Source organism: Corythoichthys intestinalis, chromosome 13, assembly GCF_030265065.1.
Source record: "Corythoichthys intestinalis isolate RoL2023-P3 chromosome 13, ASM3026506v1, whole genome shotgun sequence".
Classification (NCBI taxonomy): Eukaryota; Metazoa; Chordata; class Actinopteri; order Syngnathiformes; family Syngnathidae; genus Corythoichthys; species Corythoichthys intestinalis.
In genome coordinates, this window is record NC_080407.1 from 13,227,961 (window position 1) to 13,247,826 (window position 19,866).

General features: G+C 42.7%; 1 protein-coding gene across 2 annotated transcripts in view; it reads left to right on the forward strand.

The window, feature by feature from the left end:
• The window catches only part of exoc4 (exocyst complex component 4), a 164,295-nt gene that overhangs the window by 1,847 nt on the left and 142,582 nt on the right, over window positions 1-19,866 (forward strand). For both annotated transcript variants that reach the window (XM_057854368.1, XM_057854369.1), the window contains exons 2-7: window positions 5,440-5,629; window positions 5,688-5,882; window positions 12,925-13,118; window positions 13,882-13,991; window positions 19,482-19,582; window positions 19,666-19,820. In XM_057854368.1, coding sequence (XP_057710351.1) covers window positions 5,440-5,629; window positions 5,688-5,882; window positions 12,925-13,118; window positions 13,882-13,991; window positions 19,482-19,582; window positions 19,666-19,820 — 945 coding nt within the window. The remainder of the gene's footprint in view (window positions 1-5,439; window positions 5,630-5,687; window positions 5,883-12,924; window positions 13,119-13,881; window positions 13,992-19,481; window positions 19,583-19,665; window positions 19,821-19,866) is intronic.

The following is a 19,866-nucleotide window of genomic DNA, read 5'->3' on the forward strand; positions in this document are numbered from 1 at the left end:
CAATATAAACAATTTCCATCTATTGTCCTATGTAGGCTACATTACAATATAACTGAGAGTGCTATGCCTGCCTGCTAATCAACAAAACATTATGACTATAACATCCTGTGCCTGCCCCCTCCTCGTCCCTGGGGGTATCAAGCCCTCAAACAGTGATTCACCTATATTTTCTGACAGCAAAGTCATTTCTAACATCAGTGAAATCCAGTTTTTGAGCAAGGTAATGCTCAATGGAGAGCATGGCTAGGTTTTAAGCCTGCCCTGTGATATGGTGGAGCGTAGGTATTTTTTTATTATTTCGATTTTACTGAAGGCTCGCCGTCCTCGGTGATGGATTCGTATTAGCGTTTGCTATAATACACAGTGGGTTGCAGTGTTGTTTTTGGCAGCCATTTTAATTTTGGTCTTAGTTTTCATCTTTTGGACGATAATACTTATTAGTCTTAGTCATATTTAGTCATTTCAACATGTGTTTGTCTTCGTCTAGTTTTTGTCGATGAAAACTCTGACTAATTTCGTCTAGATTTAGTGGACGTCAACTCAATATTGTCGTCTGAAAAAATTTGAAAATTTACTCCAAAAATAATAAATGGTTTCCAATGAACATTGACAGACAAGCTCATGTTGTAGCATCTCAAATCTATCAGATGATAATACACACTCAGCAAGAAAACAGTAGGCTACATTATTTTCAACTAGTGATAACCGCCTGGACGCCACCAAATTTATGTAAAAAAAAGTTGTCCGAGAGTTTAGGAGGATGCTCGCCGTTAGCAATAGCCTAATGCTAATGTGAACGTGAATGCTATGCTAACGCTACAAGTTATATTTAGCACTCAGCACAGACCTTTAAATCCTAAAACAATATTGCATATTCTCTCTTACTGATAGAAGAAGACAAATCTTACCATGTGTGTCTTAAAACATGCAATGGGGAGACTGGAGAGGGCACTAGACTCATGGTTGAGTTAGGGGGGGTTGCAGCACGTCACATGAGTGATACAACCAGGCAGGCTAACTACACATAAAATGTCACACATTGTGAACATGCGATGAAAACTATGGTGCATTTTCATCACGTAGTGTAGCCTGGAGTGCGCCAGAGCGGGGTCAAACCATTCTCTGCTAAGTCAGAAGGGATGGGGAGCGTTGTGCAAAAAAAGGAAAAAAAAATATATTTGAAATATTTAATACGTTAAAGTTTTTAAGTATTGCAGTTTTATTTATTGTCATCATCATCAGTGTCATTGACAGTTACAAGATGTGATATGATTAACCCGAAGAAAAAAAAAAAGAACCGAAGAAAAAAGACAAGGGCTGACGGGAGAAGCATATGCTTATCAAGTCCCGTCCCCTTCAACCCTTCAAAGTCCGTCACTAAATCCACTTATTACCACCTAAAAAAATATAACCAGAATTAAGGGGCTTCTGACTCAACAAGACATGGAAAAACTTATGCACGCATTCATTTTCAGCAGATTAGACTATTGCAACGGTATATTTACGGGTCTTGATAAAAAATCAGTCAGGAAGCTGCAGCTTGTACAGAATGCTGCAGCCAGAGTCCTCACAAATACAAGGAAGCTGGACCACATTACACCGGTTTTGAAATCGCTACACTGGCTTCCAGTGAGTCAAAGGATAGACTATAAAATACTACTGCTCGTCTACAAAACACTTAATGGCCTTGGACCAAAATACATGCTTGATTTGTTAGATTCCTATTAGTGATGCACGATAATGCATTTTTCAACCGATACCGATAACCGATAATTTCCTCCTCATTCCAACCGATAACCGATAATGTCAAGCCGATAATTCTATTAAAAGATTTCTGTAAAATTTTAAAGTATACACAAAAGAAAATATTACTGTGCAAAAATATAATTTATTGCTCTTTTTTTCAACATAAAGTATGAACAAGTCGTCAATTCAAACATCTAAATAATGACAGATTGTCTGACATTGTGTAATGGTAAACCTTTGGCAACAATTACAGAGTAAATACCTAAGTTACACAAAAATGCGTTTAAAAGTAAGCCATTCCTAACATATATAACATTAATCCGCTGCAAAACACACCTCCTTAAAACTAGTCAGTTTTAAGTGTAAATCTATTGGCAATAAGTGAAATTATCTGCGATCGCTTCAAGTGTATTTCTCTCAGATTTCTTGGAAGAAAAATAGCTAGCTGAAAATAATCTTAACAGCCTTGTTTTAAGCAATACATTATTATACTTAATCCTAAAAAAAAAAAAAAAAACTTGAAGAAGGAAAGATTTTGAATAATATTTGTGGCTACAGAATATTGATTTAAGAATTTGATTATCTACTGTGACTGTAATTGAGCAGACAAATAAGTTAAATAATTAGAAAAGTGATTGCTAATGTTATATGCTTTGTTGCACACTGTGAAAATGATTACCTCAAAAGAGCGAGATGTCATGTACCCATTCTGCAGCGCTTTGTTTACATTTGCGGCTTTCACGACATTTGCGTTACAGCAGCTAAACTGCTACACGGCAGTACTATTTGGTCGGAGTTGGAGCTCGCATCCGCGTGCGTGTTGTTTTGTGCCTGAGTTTTATTAAACCGAAAATAAAGGCAGCGTTACAAAGTCATCTGACCGCTCGTCATTTCACATTCTGAATGCATTATTGACTGGCTGACTTCGTTTTCTCCATGTTTAAATGACCTTATAACCACTGTGCCGTCATGATAAGCTTGCGTACCGGACATCACTTTTTCATGAAGAATGGTGGTCGTATGAACTGCATTATTTCTTTTATCCAGGGCTTTAGTTCTCGGGTCATTAAGGTAAAAAAAAAAAACACGTGTCTCGTCTCGGCGGCGGCGGCAGCTACATTCGTACCGGATAATCCGCCCGCCCCGGCCGGTTCGCCGCCGCGTATTCGGGTCCTGGCTCTGCTCGCACGCAGTGGGGGAACGCTCGAGAAACCGGGGTGTTCGCCGGAGGTCCAGAGGCCGGGGAACTGGGCTCGGCCCGCCTATGGCGAGGCGGCGGCGGCCTGCCGGACTGGCCAGAGCGGCGGGCTCCGTCGGAAGACGGCTACTTGCCGACTATCGGTCTCCAGTAGTGCCGGTGTTTAGCCTTAGATGCGAATTTACCACCCGCCTTGGGCTGCATTCCCAACCAGCCCGACTCTGTATCGTCACAAGCCCTGTAGTTTAACTTAGTGTTTACAATAGCTTTAGCATTCCTGCTAGCAGCAGCCTCGTATTTGTTCCAAAATTTTTTATGATGCATTTTTAAATGGCTGCTGGGTTAGTGGTTTTGAATGAGGACGCGTTCTTTCTGCCTCGTGGAACTTATACGGTACATGTTTCGCAGATGGCGAGAGCGTCGTTTTTTCAGTAACAGCCGCCATAATATTCAACTACTTCTTGTCTTGTAACTCCGCCTCCTCAACCCCTCCTCCCTCAGGGGCTTCAGAGAGGGGAGGGGTTGAGGAGGCGGTGTGCTGAATTCTTTGGTTGCGCACATTTGGAGGCAAAATCAAGTATATAATTATCGGATTGCATTATCGGTTGAATTTTTTTATTATCTGGATTATCTGTGTGACGTCATAATTGCCATTATCGGCCGATAATTATCGGTGACCGATATTATCGTGTATCTTTAATTCCTATGAGACATCTCGACCCCTAAGGTCGTCTGGAACCGGTCTTCTGCATGTTCCAAGAACAAGAACCAAGCAGGGTGGGGCAGCATTTAGTTATTATGCTCCTCACCTCTGGAACAAGTTACCTGAACGTCTGAAGTATGCTCAAACTGTTAGCTCTTTTAAATCAGGGCTAAAAACCCTTTTGTTTAGAACTGCATATCCATAACTGTCTATATATTTCAATCTACTTGCTTTCTATTCCTCTTGTGCTTATCTCCTTTGCTGATTTCAATTATTATTAGTAGTAGTTTTTGCTTTATTTTTATTTATTTTTATTCTATTTGTTATTAAATGCGATTTTTATGTATAATTTTGTTTCCGATTTTGATTGTCTTAAATGTGATTTTTACTATCTTCATTTGATGTAAAGCACTTTGAATTGCCTTGTGTTGAATTGTGCTATATATATAAATTTGCCTTGCCTTGCCTTCAACCAAGGACGCACAATCAATACATGATAGAGTAGGTATTGTACATTGCGTTACATGAGCAGCTTTTTGTTTTTTGTTTTCACATTAATTTTCTTCCCAAAAGTTATTGATTGGCCATAGCACTTAGGTAATGTTGTCGATCAATTGTGAGTTCATTGATTAGGGTGATTGTCAGACTTGTGCAAGGGCGAATAGCCGAGGGAGTCATAGAGGCTCACTTCCGCCACAATCCGCTCAGATGGGTTAGTCTTCTTCCGCCCTGGCCTGGTTCCCGCGAGAGCAGCAGCACCAGCAGTGAGCCGAAAATGAAAAGATCTTCCACATCCTCGATCTGAAGAGCCGTCAAACATATGGGCCTCCACTTCCCCCAGCCATCCTCCGTATATCCAGACTTGAAGGTGTTGGCCGGAAATGGGCGTTGGTTCGATGTAGGTCGCATTGTTGAAAAAATTCTGTCCAGTGAACTCTGCGACCAGTTGAGCAACTCCATTGTACACAGATGTTACAGTTCAAATCAAGTGAACAGCATGCACATATGACAACAGTTAATGTTCTGCATTTACCGCGGGGCTTATTTTTAGGGCATGCAATGTTGTGACTAGTTTATCTTTGTCCCTGACATTCCTATAATTTAGTTGTTATGGGAACACTATGTTGTGTCTGTATGTGTGGCAATAGTGTTATAGTATTGAGGTTAATCATGGTAGTGACTCAGAATACTGTCCTTGTATGTCCTTTTAAAGGCAGCTAGTGACCCTATGCTGGTCAGTGCTGGGGCAATGGCAAACCAGAGGCGAGCGCCATTGTTAGGAACCAAAAATGATTTTAAGGTAATTCTGACTTTGCGATAAGTAAACAATCTGCTCCCTCTCAAGTCATAATTGGATTCCCTCACTTGGAATCGAATTTGTAAGTTAGATGAGAGACAATTTGAGTGGGCCTTGTACATCATCTGAACAGTTTTGAAGTGTATCAAATCATAAAATTTTAAAAGCTTGGATTTGATATAGAGCTCATTTGTGTGTGATCTGACTGGCGCGAAAGTATTTATCGAGGAGAACATATTTAATCAGACAATGATTTAAATAAAAAAGAAATATGTGAATGTAAAGTAAATTAAGGGTCATTCAGGGGCCCCTATTGTCCTGAGGCCGGGGACAACATACCGGGTTGCCCCCCGTCGACGGGCTTGCATACAAGTAACATGTTGATGATCAAGTCCGATGGTGTTTACATGATTTTGTGCTATTGAAAGCGATAAACGTCTATCCATTCGAGCTGAGGAATAAGAGTTAGGTAAATCCTTCCTTCCTTCTATCCAGGACTTTGTCCAGTAGTGATGACGTCCAGGACAGGGAGACAGAGAAGGGCCGTCTCGAGGAAGCCTTCGAGACGTGCGACCGAGATCTGGACCAGCTTATCGTGCAGCACTACGCCGAGCTCACTACTGCTATTCGGACCTACCAGAGCATCACCGAGCGTATCACCACCTCCCGCAATAAGATCAAGCAGGTAGGAAATCTAAAACAGTATTGTATTGAGCAACCTGACATGGGTACATCGCATGCAGGTGAAGGAGAACCTCCTCTCCTGCAAGATGTTGCTCCACTGCAAGCGGGACGAGCTGAGGAAGTTGTGGATCGAGGGGATTGAACACAAGCATGTACTGCAACTCCTGGATGAAATTGAGAGTATCAAGCAGGTGCCGCAACGTCTGGAGGCTTACATGGCCAGTAAGCACTACCTCCATGCCACGGACATGTTGGTGAGTGGGCATCTTTGTGTGTAGTGGAGCATCAAAACTTTTCTTAATGGTATATTACAGGCAACTGTAGTTGCTAGGATTGTACCTACCTCTAAGATCCCTTTCCAGTTATGGGTATGGTTGTATTTTTTACAGTACAGTTTATTGCAGTATAAAAACAATATTACCATATTTTTTTCTAACATGGTTTTCGGTGGAATAAGATAGTTGTCAAAAAGATTTGTACTTGTACACTGCTGGCCAAAAGTATTGGCACCCCTGCAATTATGTCAGATAATGCTCAATTTCTCCCATCACTATCATTTTACACAAAAATTCTAAAAAATGGGCCGGACAAAAGTATTGCTACCCTCAGTCTAATACGTGGTAGCACAACCTTTACACAAAATAACTGCGAACAACCGCTTCCGGTATCCATCAATGAGTTTCTTACAATACTCTGCTGGAATTTTAGACCATTATTGCTCCAGGTCTGTGAGATTTGAAGGGTGCCTTCTCCAAACTGCCAATTTCAGATCTCTCCACAGGTGTTCTATGGGATTCAGGTCTGGACTAATTGCTGGCCACTTTAGAAGTCTCCAGTGCTTTGTTTCAAACCATTTTCTATTGCTTTTTGAAGTGTGTTTTGGGTCATTGTCCTGCTGGAAGACCCATGACCTCTGAAGGAGACCCAGCTTTCTCACACTGGGCCCTACATTATGCTGCAAAATTTGTTGGTAGTCTTCAGACGTTATAATGCCATGCACACGGTCAAGCAGTCCAGTGCCAGAAGCAGCAAAGCAACCCCAAAACATCAGGGAACCTCCGCCATGTTCGACTATGGGGACCGTGTTCTTTTCTTTGAAGGCCTCGTTTTTTTCCCTGTAAACTTTATGTTGATGTCTTTTCCCAAAAAGCTCTACTTTTGTGTAGTCTGACCAGAGAACATTCTTCCAAAACGTTTTTGGCTTTCTCAAGTAAGTTCTGGCAAACTCCAGCCTAGCTTTTTTATGTCTCTGGGTCAGAAGTGGAGTCTTCTTGGGTATCCTACGATAGAGTCCCTTTCTATCCAGACGCCGACAGGTAGTACGGGTTGACACTGTTGTACCCTGTGACTGGAGGACAGCTTGAACTTGTTTGTATGTTACAGGAAGTTCTTTATCCACCATCCGCACAATCTTTCGTTGAAATCTCTCGTCAATTTTTCTTTTCCGTCCACATCTAGGGAGGTTAGCCACAGTGCCATGGGCTTTGCACTTAATGATAACACTGTGCACGGTAGACACAGGAACATTCAGGTCTTTGGAGATGGACTTGTAGCCTTAAGATTGCCCATGCTTCCTCACAATTTTGCTTCTCAAGTCCTCAGACAGTTCTTTGGTCTTCTTTATATTCTCCACGCTCAATGTGGTACACACAAGTACACAGGACAGAAGTTGAGTCAACTTTAATCCATTTTAACTGGCTGCACGTGTGATTTACTTATTGCCACCACCTGTTATGTGCCACACAGGTAAGTAACAGGTGCTGTTAATTACACAAATTAGAGAAGCATCACATGATTTTTCAAAGGGTGCCAATTAGGGTTGTTCCGATCATGTTTTTTTGCGCCTGATCCGATCCCGGTATTTCTCGATCCGATTGCTTTTTTTTTTGCTCCCGATTCAATTCCAATCATTCCCGATAATTTTTCCCGATCATATACATTTTGGCAAAAAATGAATAAAGCTCAGACGAATATATACATTCAACATACAGTACATAAATACTGTATTTGTTTATTATGACAATAAATCCTCAAGATGGCATTTACATTATTAACATTCTTTCTGTGAGAGGGATCCACAGATAGAAAGACTTGTAATTCTTAAAGGATAAATGTGACTTTGTATATTGTGACTAAATATTGCGATCTAGTGTATTTGTTGAGCTTTCCGTAAATGATACTGCAGCCATTCAACCCTAATGCATGATGGGAAGTGCAACCATGACTGTGCGTAGGGGCACCAATTGATATATCTTCTCTGCGTTGGGAAAGAACTTATGGTGTTAAGAAATTGATCAACTACTACCTTTCTTCCCCATTTTGCCTCCCACGTTAATTTTAATTGCTGAGAGAGGAAGTGTAAGGCTTTAGCCAAATAAAAAAGGCTCCAAAGGCTGTCAAGATTCTCTCTACTCATTATACGGTGCGTTTTGCTCTATATATTGTTAAAACGGCGCCTTTATAGGTTGAATGCGACAATGCGTGAGTGGGTCGTGCAACGCATGCGTTAATTATTTAACGTGATTAATTAAGAAAAAATAATTACCGCCGTTAGCGCAATAAATTTGATAGCCCTACTTTAAGCCAAAACTACTCTGGATAAGTGTAAGACATTTTGTCTGTAACGTTATATACAATTAGAAAACGATTTAAATAAAATATATATATATAAAAAAAAGGCGTGTCCGATATTTTTTTGCCGATTCCGATACTTTGAAATGACGTGATCGGACCCGATCGATGGGGATGCTGATCGATTGGGACATCTTTAGTGCCAATACTTTTGTCCGGCCCATTTTTGGAGTTTTGTGTAAAATGATAACGATTTAATGTTTTTTTTCCATTCTCTTTAGTGTTTTTTCCATTGCAAGCAAAATAAATGAAGATATTACTACCAAAGCATTTGGAATTGCAATCATTTTCTGGGAGAAATTGAGCATTATCTGACAGAATTGGAGGGGTGCCAATACTTTTGGCCATTACTGTGTATATATGTATACAGTGGTACCTCTACATACGATCGCTTCGACACACGAACTTTTCGACATCCGACGTAAAATTTGACTCGCCATTTGTTTCTACATCCGACGACATGCTCGAAATACGACGACAATGGCAGCACCGCAGACGAATGCACGGCGGATTTTCTTGTGTGACAAATCAACACTGGTTTCAGAAAAGCTTGGTACAGGTGGTGAAACAAGGAAAAAGTTGACGCTTACCTTCTAAATGAAGATGCAAATGACAGAAAAATATGAGCGTAAGGTGGGCATCCGTGAAATGGCTCAACAATACATCTCCACGGTCCTCCTCCGACCATCGTTCGCCAGTCTTTATAAGTTAAGCTGACAATTCTTATTGTGGTAACATCTCCAGAGAAATCGCCAACTTCGCCACGTTTTTATCATTTATTTCACAACTTATTGAAAACAAAAACACCTTCTGTCTGCCGCAGTTGACGGTGTTCTCAAGAAAGCATTCAGAGTGAAAGTGAAACTCAAGCTCACCGGTCTGTGTCTGGCACGTAAGCCCCGCGGTGCGTTCAGGGTCAGCAAAAAACGTCCGCCACATTAGAACCCGATTCGTTACATTAATACAGGAATTATTATTATTATTATTATTCCGATTTTGATTTATAATTTATTTGTTTTGCTATGTGTAATTGCCATTTGTAATAGTACCAGCAGTTTTTTTTAAGGATTTAGTGAAGGTTTTTGGGCTGTGGAACGAATTAATGGAATTATACTGTATTCCTATGGGAAAATCCTGCTCGACATACGACCATTTCGACTTACAAACAAGGTCCTGGAACGGATTAACTTCGTATGTAGAGGTACCACTGTATATATACATATATATATATATATATATATATATATATATATATATATATATATATATATATATATATATACAGTGGTATCGGCTGATACTGCACATCCATGTATCGGTTTTGATATCGGTGCAACACTAGTTGTTAATCCAGTTATTACAGGCATTTTTGACAAAAACTGACCTTACTTTCTATGGGAAAACTTGCATAGTTGTTGTAAGAATATATCTCTTCAATATAACATGAGATGATGGGTTGCTAATACCTTTCATAAAAGTTTACAAAAGTGAGATTCAAGTACAAAAATAGGGAGAGAGAAAAGCAGGAGAGGTTTTTCATCCGACACCACAGGGTTAAGGACTGCCTTTCAGCAGTGGCGAGAACAGACTGAATTCTAATTGTCAAACCATGGCGATAAGCCTCCCTTAAACACACACACACCAAATTTTATTTGCAGCTAATCCAACTCTTTCGAGGTAAGACCAAGGAAGGAAATTATATCTATGACTCATGAATATTTGGAGGTAGAGGTCTTGAAAAAAGTGTTCTTTTATACCTTTCCGGCAAGCCTTTCTAACAGGCCAGATCAATGAAATCAAAGTCCGACTGACTTTGAACTCTCAACTCCTTTTCAAAACGCGTCAAAGCGGCCGAGCGAGAGCGCGTTGCAAAGAAGTTCCGCCCGTGCTCAAAAGGATTTTCACGCTCCTTTTGTGCCTGCCGCCTTTCCACTTTTTCCCCCCTTGCACACCCTTCTCATGTAGATAACTCCGTTTCAGCAGACTAATTATTTCCAAAGTCGGAGGGAAGGATGTGTGGGGGCGTCGGCAGAAAAACGACATCACAGAATCTGTTGTTTCAAACGAGGGTGGGCACACCTGAGTGGCACAAACTGCTTAAAAGCTACAGAATAGTCCTTGAGTACCATGAGAGCACACCTGGAAAAAAACCATCAATGCTTGTTTACATCCAAACAAACAGCCAAAGGATATTTACATGAAAATGTTATGCTTTTTGCATGCCTGATAAAGCTATAGAAGATTATTTGAAATTGTTGGTAAAATACTGGCAGCCTTGAATGCTACAATTTCACAATGAAAAAATGGGGAAATCGTAAAATGCAGAATGGTATAGTGCTTCTTTTCCGTAAATGTTACAGTATATACATATACAGTGGGGCAAATAAGTATTTAGTCAACAACCAATCGTGCAAGTTCTCCGACTTGAAAATATTAGAGAGGCCTGTACTTGTCAACATGGGTAAACCTCAACCATGAGAGACAGAATGTGGGAAAAAAAACAGAAAATAACATTGTTTGATATTTAAAGAATTTATTTCCAAATTGGAGTGGAAAATAAGTATTTGGTCACCGACAAACAAGCAGGATTTCTGGCTGTCAAAGAGTTCTAACTTCTTCTAACAAGGTCTAACGAGGCTCCACTCGTTACCTGTATTAATGGCACCTCATTATCGATATAAAAGACACCTGTCCACAAGCTCAGTCAGTCACACTCCAAACTCCACTATGGCCAAGACCAAAGAGCTGTCGTGGGACAACAGAGAGCAGAAACTGCTTTTTTAGTCTTGTCTGTGTTTTCCCCCAAATATACAGTGGGGCAAATAAGTATTTAGTCAACCACTCATTGTGCAAGTTCTCCCAATTGAAAATATTAGAGAGTCCTGTAATTGTCAACATGGGTAAACCTCAACCATGAGAGACAGAATGTGGAAAAAAAAAAAAAAAACAGAAAATCACATTGTTTGATTTTTAAAGAATTTATTTGCAAATCATGGTGGAAAATAAGTATTTCTTCAATACCAAAAGTTCATCTCAATACTTTGTTATGTATCCTTTGTTGGCAATAACGGAGGCCAAACATTTTCCGTAACTCTTCACAAGCATTTCACACACTGTTGCTGGTATTTTGGCCCATTCCTCCATGCAGATCTCCTCTAGAGCAGTGATGTTTTGGGGCTGTCGTTGGGCAACAGGGACTTTCAACTCCCTCCACAAATTTTCTATGGGATTGAGATCTGGAGACTGGCTAGGCCACTCCAGGACCTTGAAATGCTTCTTACGAAGCCTCTCCTTTGTTGCCCTGGCTGTGTGTTTGGGATCATTGTCATGCTGAAAGACCCAGCCACGTCTCATCTTCAATGCACTTGCTGATGGAAAGAGATTTTCACTCAAAATCTCTCGATACATGTCCCCATTCATTCTTTCCTTTACAAAGATCAGTCGTCCTGGTCCCTTTGCAGAAAAACAGCCCCAAAGCATGATGTTTCCACCCCCATGCTTCACAGTGGGTATGGTGCTCTACGGATGCAATTCAGTATTCTTTCTCCTCCAAACACGAGAACCTGTGTTTCTACCAAAAAGTTCTATTTTGGTTTCATCTGACCATAACACATTCTCCCAGTCTTCTTCTGGATCATCCAAATGCTCTCTAGCGAACCGCAGACGGGCCTGGACGTGTACTTTCTTCAGCAGGGGGACACGTCTGGCAGTGCAGGATTTGAGTCCCTTGCGGCGCATTGTGTTACTGATAGTAGCCTTTGTTACTGTGGTCCCAGCTCATTCACTCATTCACTAGGTTCACTAGATTTTTGCTCACCGTTCTTATCATTTTGACACCATGGCGTGAGATCTTGCATGGAGCCCAAGATCGAGGGAGACTTTCAGAGATCTTGTACGTCTTCCATTTTCTAGTAATTGCTCCCACAGTTGATTTCTTTACACCAAGCGTTTTACCTATTGGAGATTCAGTCTTCCCAGCCTGGTGCAGGTCTACAATTTTGTCTCGGGTGTCCTTCGACAGCTCTTTGGTCTTGGCCATAGTGGAGTTTGGAGTGTGACTGACTGAGTTTGTGGACAGGTGTCTTTTATACCGATAATGGGTTAAAACAGGTGCCATTAATGCAGGTAACGAGTGGAGCCCGGTTAGACTTCGTTAGACCTCGTTAGAAGAAGTTAGACCTCTTTGACAGCCAGAAGTCTTGCTTGTTTGTAGGTGACCAAATAATTATTTTCCACTCTAATTTGGAAATCAATTTTTTAAAAATCAAACAATGTGATTTTCTGTTTTTTTCCACATTCTGTCTCTTATGGTTGAGGTTTACCCATGTTGACAATTACAGGCCTCTCTAATCTTTTTAAGTAGGAGAACTTGCACAATTGGTGGTTGACGAAATACTTATTTGCCCCACCGGATTAGCCCGCTCTCATTGGTATGGAGCAGGTCAATAGGGATGGCATGCAAACACAGAGTGTAGTGAGTGTGAGGAGAAAAAAAGGCTGCCTTCAGTATTACCGTACCGGTAAATGGTATCGGCTCCCATACCACCATTTTGGGCCGGATCGGCCCCCCCTGCCAATACTGGTATCAGTGCATCAGTATTAACAGCTGCCAAATGAGGAAATTTGCTGATGTTATGCATCCTAATTTATCCTGGTCTCGTTCAGGTGTCTGCTGTGGAGTCGCTTGAGGGCCCCCTGCTGCAGGTAGAGGGCCTTGGCGACCTCCGCCTGGAGCTCCACAGCAAGAAGCTCAATATCCACCTGGTGCTCATTGACGAGCTCCACCGTCACCTCTACATCAAATCCACCAGCCGGCTGGGGCTCAAAAACAAGGAAAAGAATGCTGCCCGCCTTCCCGGGTAATGTGTTGTCAGTAGTTTAGGTCTACTTTAATCAGTTCTTCGTGTGTAGCTCGGTTCCATTAGTACACCAGACTGCTTGTCCAATTATTGTGCATTCATAGAAATCCATCTCACATCTCATTTGTGTGGTCCGAGGTGTTTCAACACCTTTTTTCTGTGTGCCAATTGTGTCAAAAAGTAGTGTGCCTTCATTACAAGTTCAAACGGGTGCCAGTTGGCAATTATTTCTTGTCTGGACACCAGGCCAATTAGAGACACAAAAAGTCTATTTCGATATATTTTCCTGAAGACCGTGTGAAACTGTGCAATCGTGCAATCATTTTCTTCAACTAAGCGCTACGATTCCATATCCGGCGATGAAACATTAAGGCAAATGCGGCGCAGCCACTTTGTTTTGTTTACACTTTTGTGTCGAGGCGCCGTGTGTGTGCACTCGCAGTAATTACGGTGGTTGTGGGTCAGCGAGGTACAGTGATTTATTACCCGGATCAACCGGTGACAGGCGCCGGCCTCCCTAACAACAAACCCACCTTTCGCACACCCCGCTCACTTAGTTTATGCCGCCTGGACTTTAAAGGGCCAAAATTGCTCCCACCTCCGGCTTAAGGTGTGAAAAATAACTCATTGGGAAGCAGTCGCCGTTCCCCCACACAGATACAATGCGTCGGGGTTAAACAATAGATTAATAATATTAGTGTAGGGCTCGGTTTGTTTTCCGCGTTAACACGCCGCTTCCTGTGTCTGATTTTGTGCTTTTCAGCTCTGCGGGCAAAGACGCTTCTCCCATGCCGCCGTTGGACATCAGCGGGCTTTCCACGCCGCGCAAACTACTGGATTCCTCGCAATTCAGCACGCCGGGATCAAGCAGTGGTACAAAATATGTGTTTAATGACATCATGTGTCAAATACAGCATGCAGTGGGGCAAATAATTATTTAGTCAACTACTAACTGTGCAAGTTCTCCCACTTGAAAATATTAGAGAGGCCTGTAATTGTCAACATGGGTAAACCTCAACCATGAGAGACAGAATGTGGAAAAAAACCCAGAAAATCACATTGATTGATTTTTAAAGAATTTATCTGCAAATAATGGTGGAAAATAAGTATATGGTCAATCCCAAAAGTTCATCTCAATAATTTGTTATGTACCCTTTGTTGGCAATAACGGAGGCCAAAAGTTTTCTGTAACTCTTCACAAGCTTTTCGCACACTGTTGCTGGTATTTTGGCCCATTCCTCCATGCAGATCTCCGCTAGAGCAGTGGTGTTTTGGGGCTGTCGTTGGGCAACACGGACTTTCAACTCTTGAGATCTGGAGACTTGTTAGGCCACTCCAGGACCTTGAAATGCTTCTTACGAAGCCACTCCTTTGTTGCCCTGGCTGTGGGTTTGGGATTATTGTCATGCTGAAAGACCCAGCCACGTCTCATCTTCAATGCACTTGCTGATGGAAGGAGATTTTCACTCAAAATTTCTCGATACATGGCCCCGTTCATTCTTTCCTTTACAGAGATCAGTCCTCCTGGTCCCTTTGCAGAAAAACAGCCCCAAGGCATGATGTTTCCACCCCTATGCTTCACAGTGGGTATGGTGTTCATCAGATGCAATTCAGTATTCTTTCTTCTCCAAACACGAGAACCTGTGTTTCTACCAAAAAGTTCAATTTTGGTTTCATCTGACCATAACACATTCTCCCAGTCCTCTTCTGGATCATCCAAATGCTCTCTAGCAAACCACAGACGGGCCTGGACATGTACTTTCTTCAGCAGGGGGACACATCTGGCAGTGCAGGATTTGAGTCCCTGGCCGCGCATCGTTTTACTAATAGTAGCCTTTGTTACCGTGGTCCCAGCTCTCTGTGGGTTATTCACTCGGTCCACCCCGTGTGGTTCTGGGATTTTTGCTCACCGTTCTTGTTATCATTTTGACGCCACGGGGTGAGATCTTGCATGGAGCCCCAGATCGAGGGAGATTATCAGTGGTCTTGTATGTCTTCCATTTTCTAATAATTGCTCCCACAGTTGATTTCTTTACACCATGCGTTTTACCTATTGCAGATTCAGTCTTCCCAGCCTGGTCAGGTCTACAATTTTGGCTCTGGTGTCCTTCGACAGCTCTTTGGTCTTGGCCAAAGTGGAGTTTGGAGTGTGACTGACTGAGATTGTGGACAGGTGTCTTTGATACTGATAATGAGTTAAAACAGGTGCCATTAATACAGGTAACGAGTGGAGCCTTGTTAGACCTTGTTTGAAGAAGTTAGACCTCTTTGACAGCCAGAAATCTTACTTGTTTGTAGGCGACCAAATACTTATTTTCCACTCTAATTTGGAAATAATTCTTTAATAATCAATTCAATCTTTTCAAGTAGGAGAACTTGCACAATTGGTGGTTGACTAAATACGTATTTGCCCCACTGTATGTTTGAATGAAGTTTGTGACCAGGCTGGTATTAAAGACATTAAAGACACCATTTGCATGACATAATGGGTTGTCATTGACTGTGGAGGAAGTTTGCCTCATTTCTTGCAAGACATTTGTCACAACAGCCTCAGCTGCCGCCATCATCATAGTATACGTTTCCCTCACCAACATCATAATCATCTTGTCCGCCTTTATCTGCGTCGTTTGTCATCAGTCGTCACTGTCATCGCAGCAGGGGGTAGCGGCAGCGTTGGTAAGCGGGGAGCATTTGTAACGCTCAAACTGGCAACTGGTGCTGATAATGCACACAAACAAAAATGGGAATTTAATGAAGAAAAAAACATCAAGAGAGCAATAAGTTTTTGTCACGGATGCCTGGATTTTTATCTGTTTCTTCCTTAAAGGGAAGTTAAGAATTTTTGACATAAGGCTTAGTCTTTGAGTTGGCAGGGGTTTAATTAGCCAGTTGAGTTTATTTCAACAAATTTTATACAGTCTGTATGTTATTTGTTAGTTTCAGGACTCCGGAGTGGCTAAGCTAGTGCGAGTCAATGGTCCCATCTTAGCATTCCAATAAAAAACAATGTATGCACTAAGCACGCATGAGAATCTCCGATGACCCATGCAAGATTGGAGTACAGATAATAATACATTTTATTTATAACGCACTTTACATTTGAAAACAAATCTCAAAGTGCACATCGCCAGAAAAAAATAAAATAAATAAAAAGACTAAGAATAAAAGAGGAAAAGCAAAACAGATAAAATCAGATACCAATCAGATAAAAATAAGATAGTCAAATAAAATTAGCTAGAATAAGCTTTTTTAAAAAGGTGAGTTTTTAGTCCTTTTTTAAATGCATCCACCGTCTGCGGGGCTCTGAGGTGGTCTGGGAGGGCGTTCCACAGACGGGGAGCAGCAGCTGCAAAGACCCTGTCGCCCATAGTCTTGAGCCGAGTCCTGGGCGGGAGTAGACGGTGCTGTTGGCCTGACCGGGTTCTAGCTGAATTATGTGATGTGAGGAGTTCGGTGAGGTAGGTGGGGGCTACACCGTGTAGACAGTGATGGGTGTGAAGGAGGATTTTGAATTCAATACGGAGGTGAACAGGGAGCCAGTGTAGGGTGTGAAGGATGGGGGTGATGTGCTCGTGTTTACGCACCCTCATCAGGACCCTGGCAGCGCTGTTTTGGACATACTGAAGCCTTTGTAGGCTCTTGCCAGGGATCCCGATGAGGAGTGCGTTACAATAGTCCAACCTAGAGGAGATAAAGGCATGGACGAGTCTCTCTGCAGCAGGACGGGAGAGAGATGGCCGGAGTTTGGCAATATTGCGGAGGTGAAAGAAGGAGGTTTTGCAAATGTAATTGATGTGATTGTTAAAGCTAAGATGGGGGTCAAATCTGACTCCCAAATTAGTCACAGAAGGGGAGAGGGAAAAATGGAACCTGCTGAGCATAACTGCTTGTCGCACTGCCGACAGTGCGGGTGGGCCCGCTGCAGGGTCGTCAGCCAGGAGCCACCCCTCATCAATGTTTCACCCTTTTCATCCCAGAATATCTCCGGGTGGTGGGGCAGTGACAGGGATGTGAACCTTCCACTCCCTGCAGCTGGTTTATGGGCAAGGCCCCAAGGGACTATGCATGGTAGGGCAGTCCAACTCCCTGTGTCAAACGCAAGCCTGACCACATACCAAGCAAACACGGAGGTCCTAAGCTCCTTGTTTCCTCCACGCTCTATCTTTCCCCCAGAGCCAGAAGCTGTCTTGCTCTGCTTCATCTGCCAGGTCCTTCAAGGCTTTCCTCAGTCTCATTCCCATGATTCAGAGTTACACCATGAGCTGCTGGGTGGAGGTTGCTGTGAAGCCTCTGCACCTTACATCTGCTGGTAAAACTGTTGCCTTCCAACCTACTTGGCAAGATGCAGTCGAAGGTGGTGTCCATCCCCTCTTCACATGGAACTATTAGCTCCGCCAAGATGACTGTCCTCATGGGAACAGACCAAAGGACAATGTCCAGCCAGAGTGTGGTGGATGTAATGACTCCGGGGAATGTGACTTGCCGGTCCAAGTCGGCTCTCATGTTCCACTCTTCTCCAGGGTAAAGTAGGGACCACTGTTTAGTGCTGCTGCTGTGCCTCTTGGCTCCTTGCTGGATGAACTGGATCCTCTGGTGTGATGTTAGCGGGCTGGTGTTGTTAACTTCGGCCAGCTTGCGTAGGACTTTATCATGGTGCCACCTGAACCGGCCTTGTGTCAGTGCAGCCTTGCAGCCAGAGAGGATGTGTTGCAGACTCAGGTTGCTGGAAATGTGTCGTATGTGGCTCTGATCATGAAGCTCAGCCTTGCTTGGGGCATCCTCCACATGTCGGCCCATGAGATAGTTCTATTGACAACAGCCTCCCAATTCGTCCATCTTCCTTGCCGTTGTTGGCTGACAGCTTTGATTTTGTAGCTCTCTTCTTCGAACTTGAAGAGTTTGGAGCTCACCAGGTCTTTATTTCCGTCCTTGAAGCCTTGGAACACGTCTTTGGTGTAGGACCCAGGCCGAAGCCACACCGGCCTTGCTGCTGAAACCCAATCATTAGTGTTGGCTATGTTTTCAGGATAAAGTTATTCAATTTTGCATGTCAATAATTGTAGTATGAACAGCAACATTTGTAATCCAGCAGCTCTGCAGGGAGCAGGCTATCTGGGCAAGCAGGGCGGAGTGATATCACATCAGTTTTTTTTCACCACTGATTTTATTTGTTTTTTGTGGGAATGAAAGGGACTCCTCAGCAGACTGAGCACAAGTGGCCAAAGCACTCCTCTCTAAAGTGGTCGCATTACGCATCGAAAAGAATAGTCCCGCAGAATGAAATGAATTAAGTTAGTTTGGTGTCACATTGTTTTGGCCTCACGGGTGTTTCGAACAATGATTGGCATTTTGAATTTATTTGACTCTGTTTGATCCGTTAATATCGTTTTTTTACTGGTTTGCTAAGATGTTACTGGTATGCTAAGCAGACAGGGACCATTGACACGCACTAGCTTAGCCACTCCGGAGCCCTGAAACTAACAAATAACTCACAAACTGCACGGAATTTGTTGAACTCCATCGACTAATTCAACTCCCGTTAACTTGAAGATTAACCCTAATGTCAAAAACATTTTGTTTTCCTTATTATTAGCGTATTGTGCACTTCCATTGATGACAATCCATTTGCTTACTCATTGCCAGCCCCTTCCACTTCAATTTGATTTGACGTCTATCGTTATTTTCATTCGATGCGGCAGCCTTGCAGGCCCGAACGTTAAAAGCTAAGCGGCAGATTTGTCCAAATTATTCAAAGAAATCGGGCAATCAGCAGGCCCACAGGCAATAAAGTGCCTGGACGCTGGCGCGCTAACAGCTGCGGTCTGCGGCGCAACATCCCACCTCTGTCAGTGGCTTAAGCGTGCCATTTTGCTTAATAGCATTAGAGCACCTCGTTTGTAGCTAGTAATTGTCATAATTATTACACAAACTACGAGTGGAACGGGGAGACAAGGCAAAGGCGACCCAAAGTCCATTAACTTGCCATAAACATTAACTCCCCGAACGTGCGCATACGGGGAATTGGGACGCCTCTTCTCGTGAAAATTGGAGCCTCGCTTGCTCTCAGTTGCGCCACTAATTTGGTTAACTAATATTACACTCTGTTTTTATGTATTGGCTTTGGTGCGTTGCGTTATTAAAAAGCTCCTCCTGTGTTTTGTTGGGTCTCTTTTATTGCAGCGTGCCTTATAAAAGTGCCTCGAGATCAACTTCCCAACAGATTGAATCTGAATGGTAGTACATCTGAGAGGCCTCTATTGTCTATTCAGAAACACAAATAAAGAAAGATGAAAGGCACCGCAGAGATTTTTTTGTTTCTACTTGTTTCTTGCTTTTTTTAAGCTGTTCTTGTTTCTACTATAGTCCGTGAACTTCAACAAGACGTGCGGGAGTCGAACCAATTAGACCTCCCGGAGGTGGACCCGGAGGAGAACAGCGCGGAGTTCATGGGCATCCTCATAAAAGTACACGCAAGAAAGATAACGGGGTTGACCCACTTAATTGTTTTCTCTTTACATACGGCTAACGTCTGATTTTTTTTCCTCAGGCGCTGGCCAAGCTGAAGAAGATCCCAGAGACCATCAAAGCGATCATGGAGCGGCTGGAGCCAGAGCTTAAGCAGATAGCAAAGAGGTCCACCACACAGATCGCGGACCATGCCTACCAAAGAGGAGAGAACCTGGTTCAGGAGAGCCAACCGAGGTACTGTAAGCAGAAAATGTCTTTGAAAACTAGTTTGTAATTGACT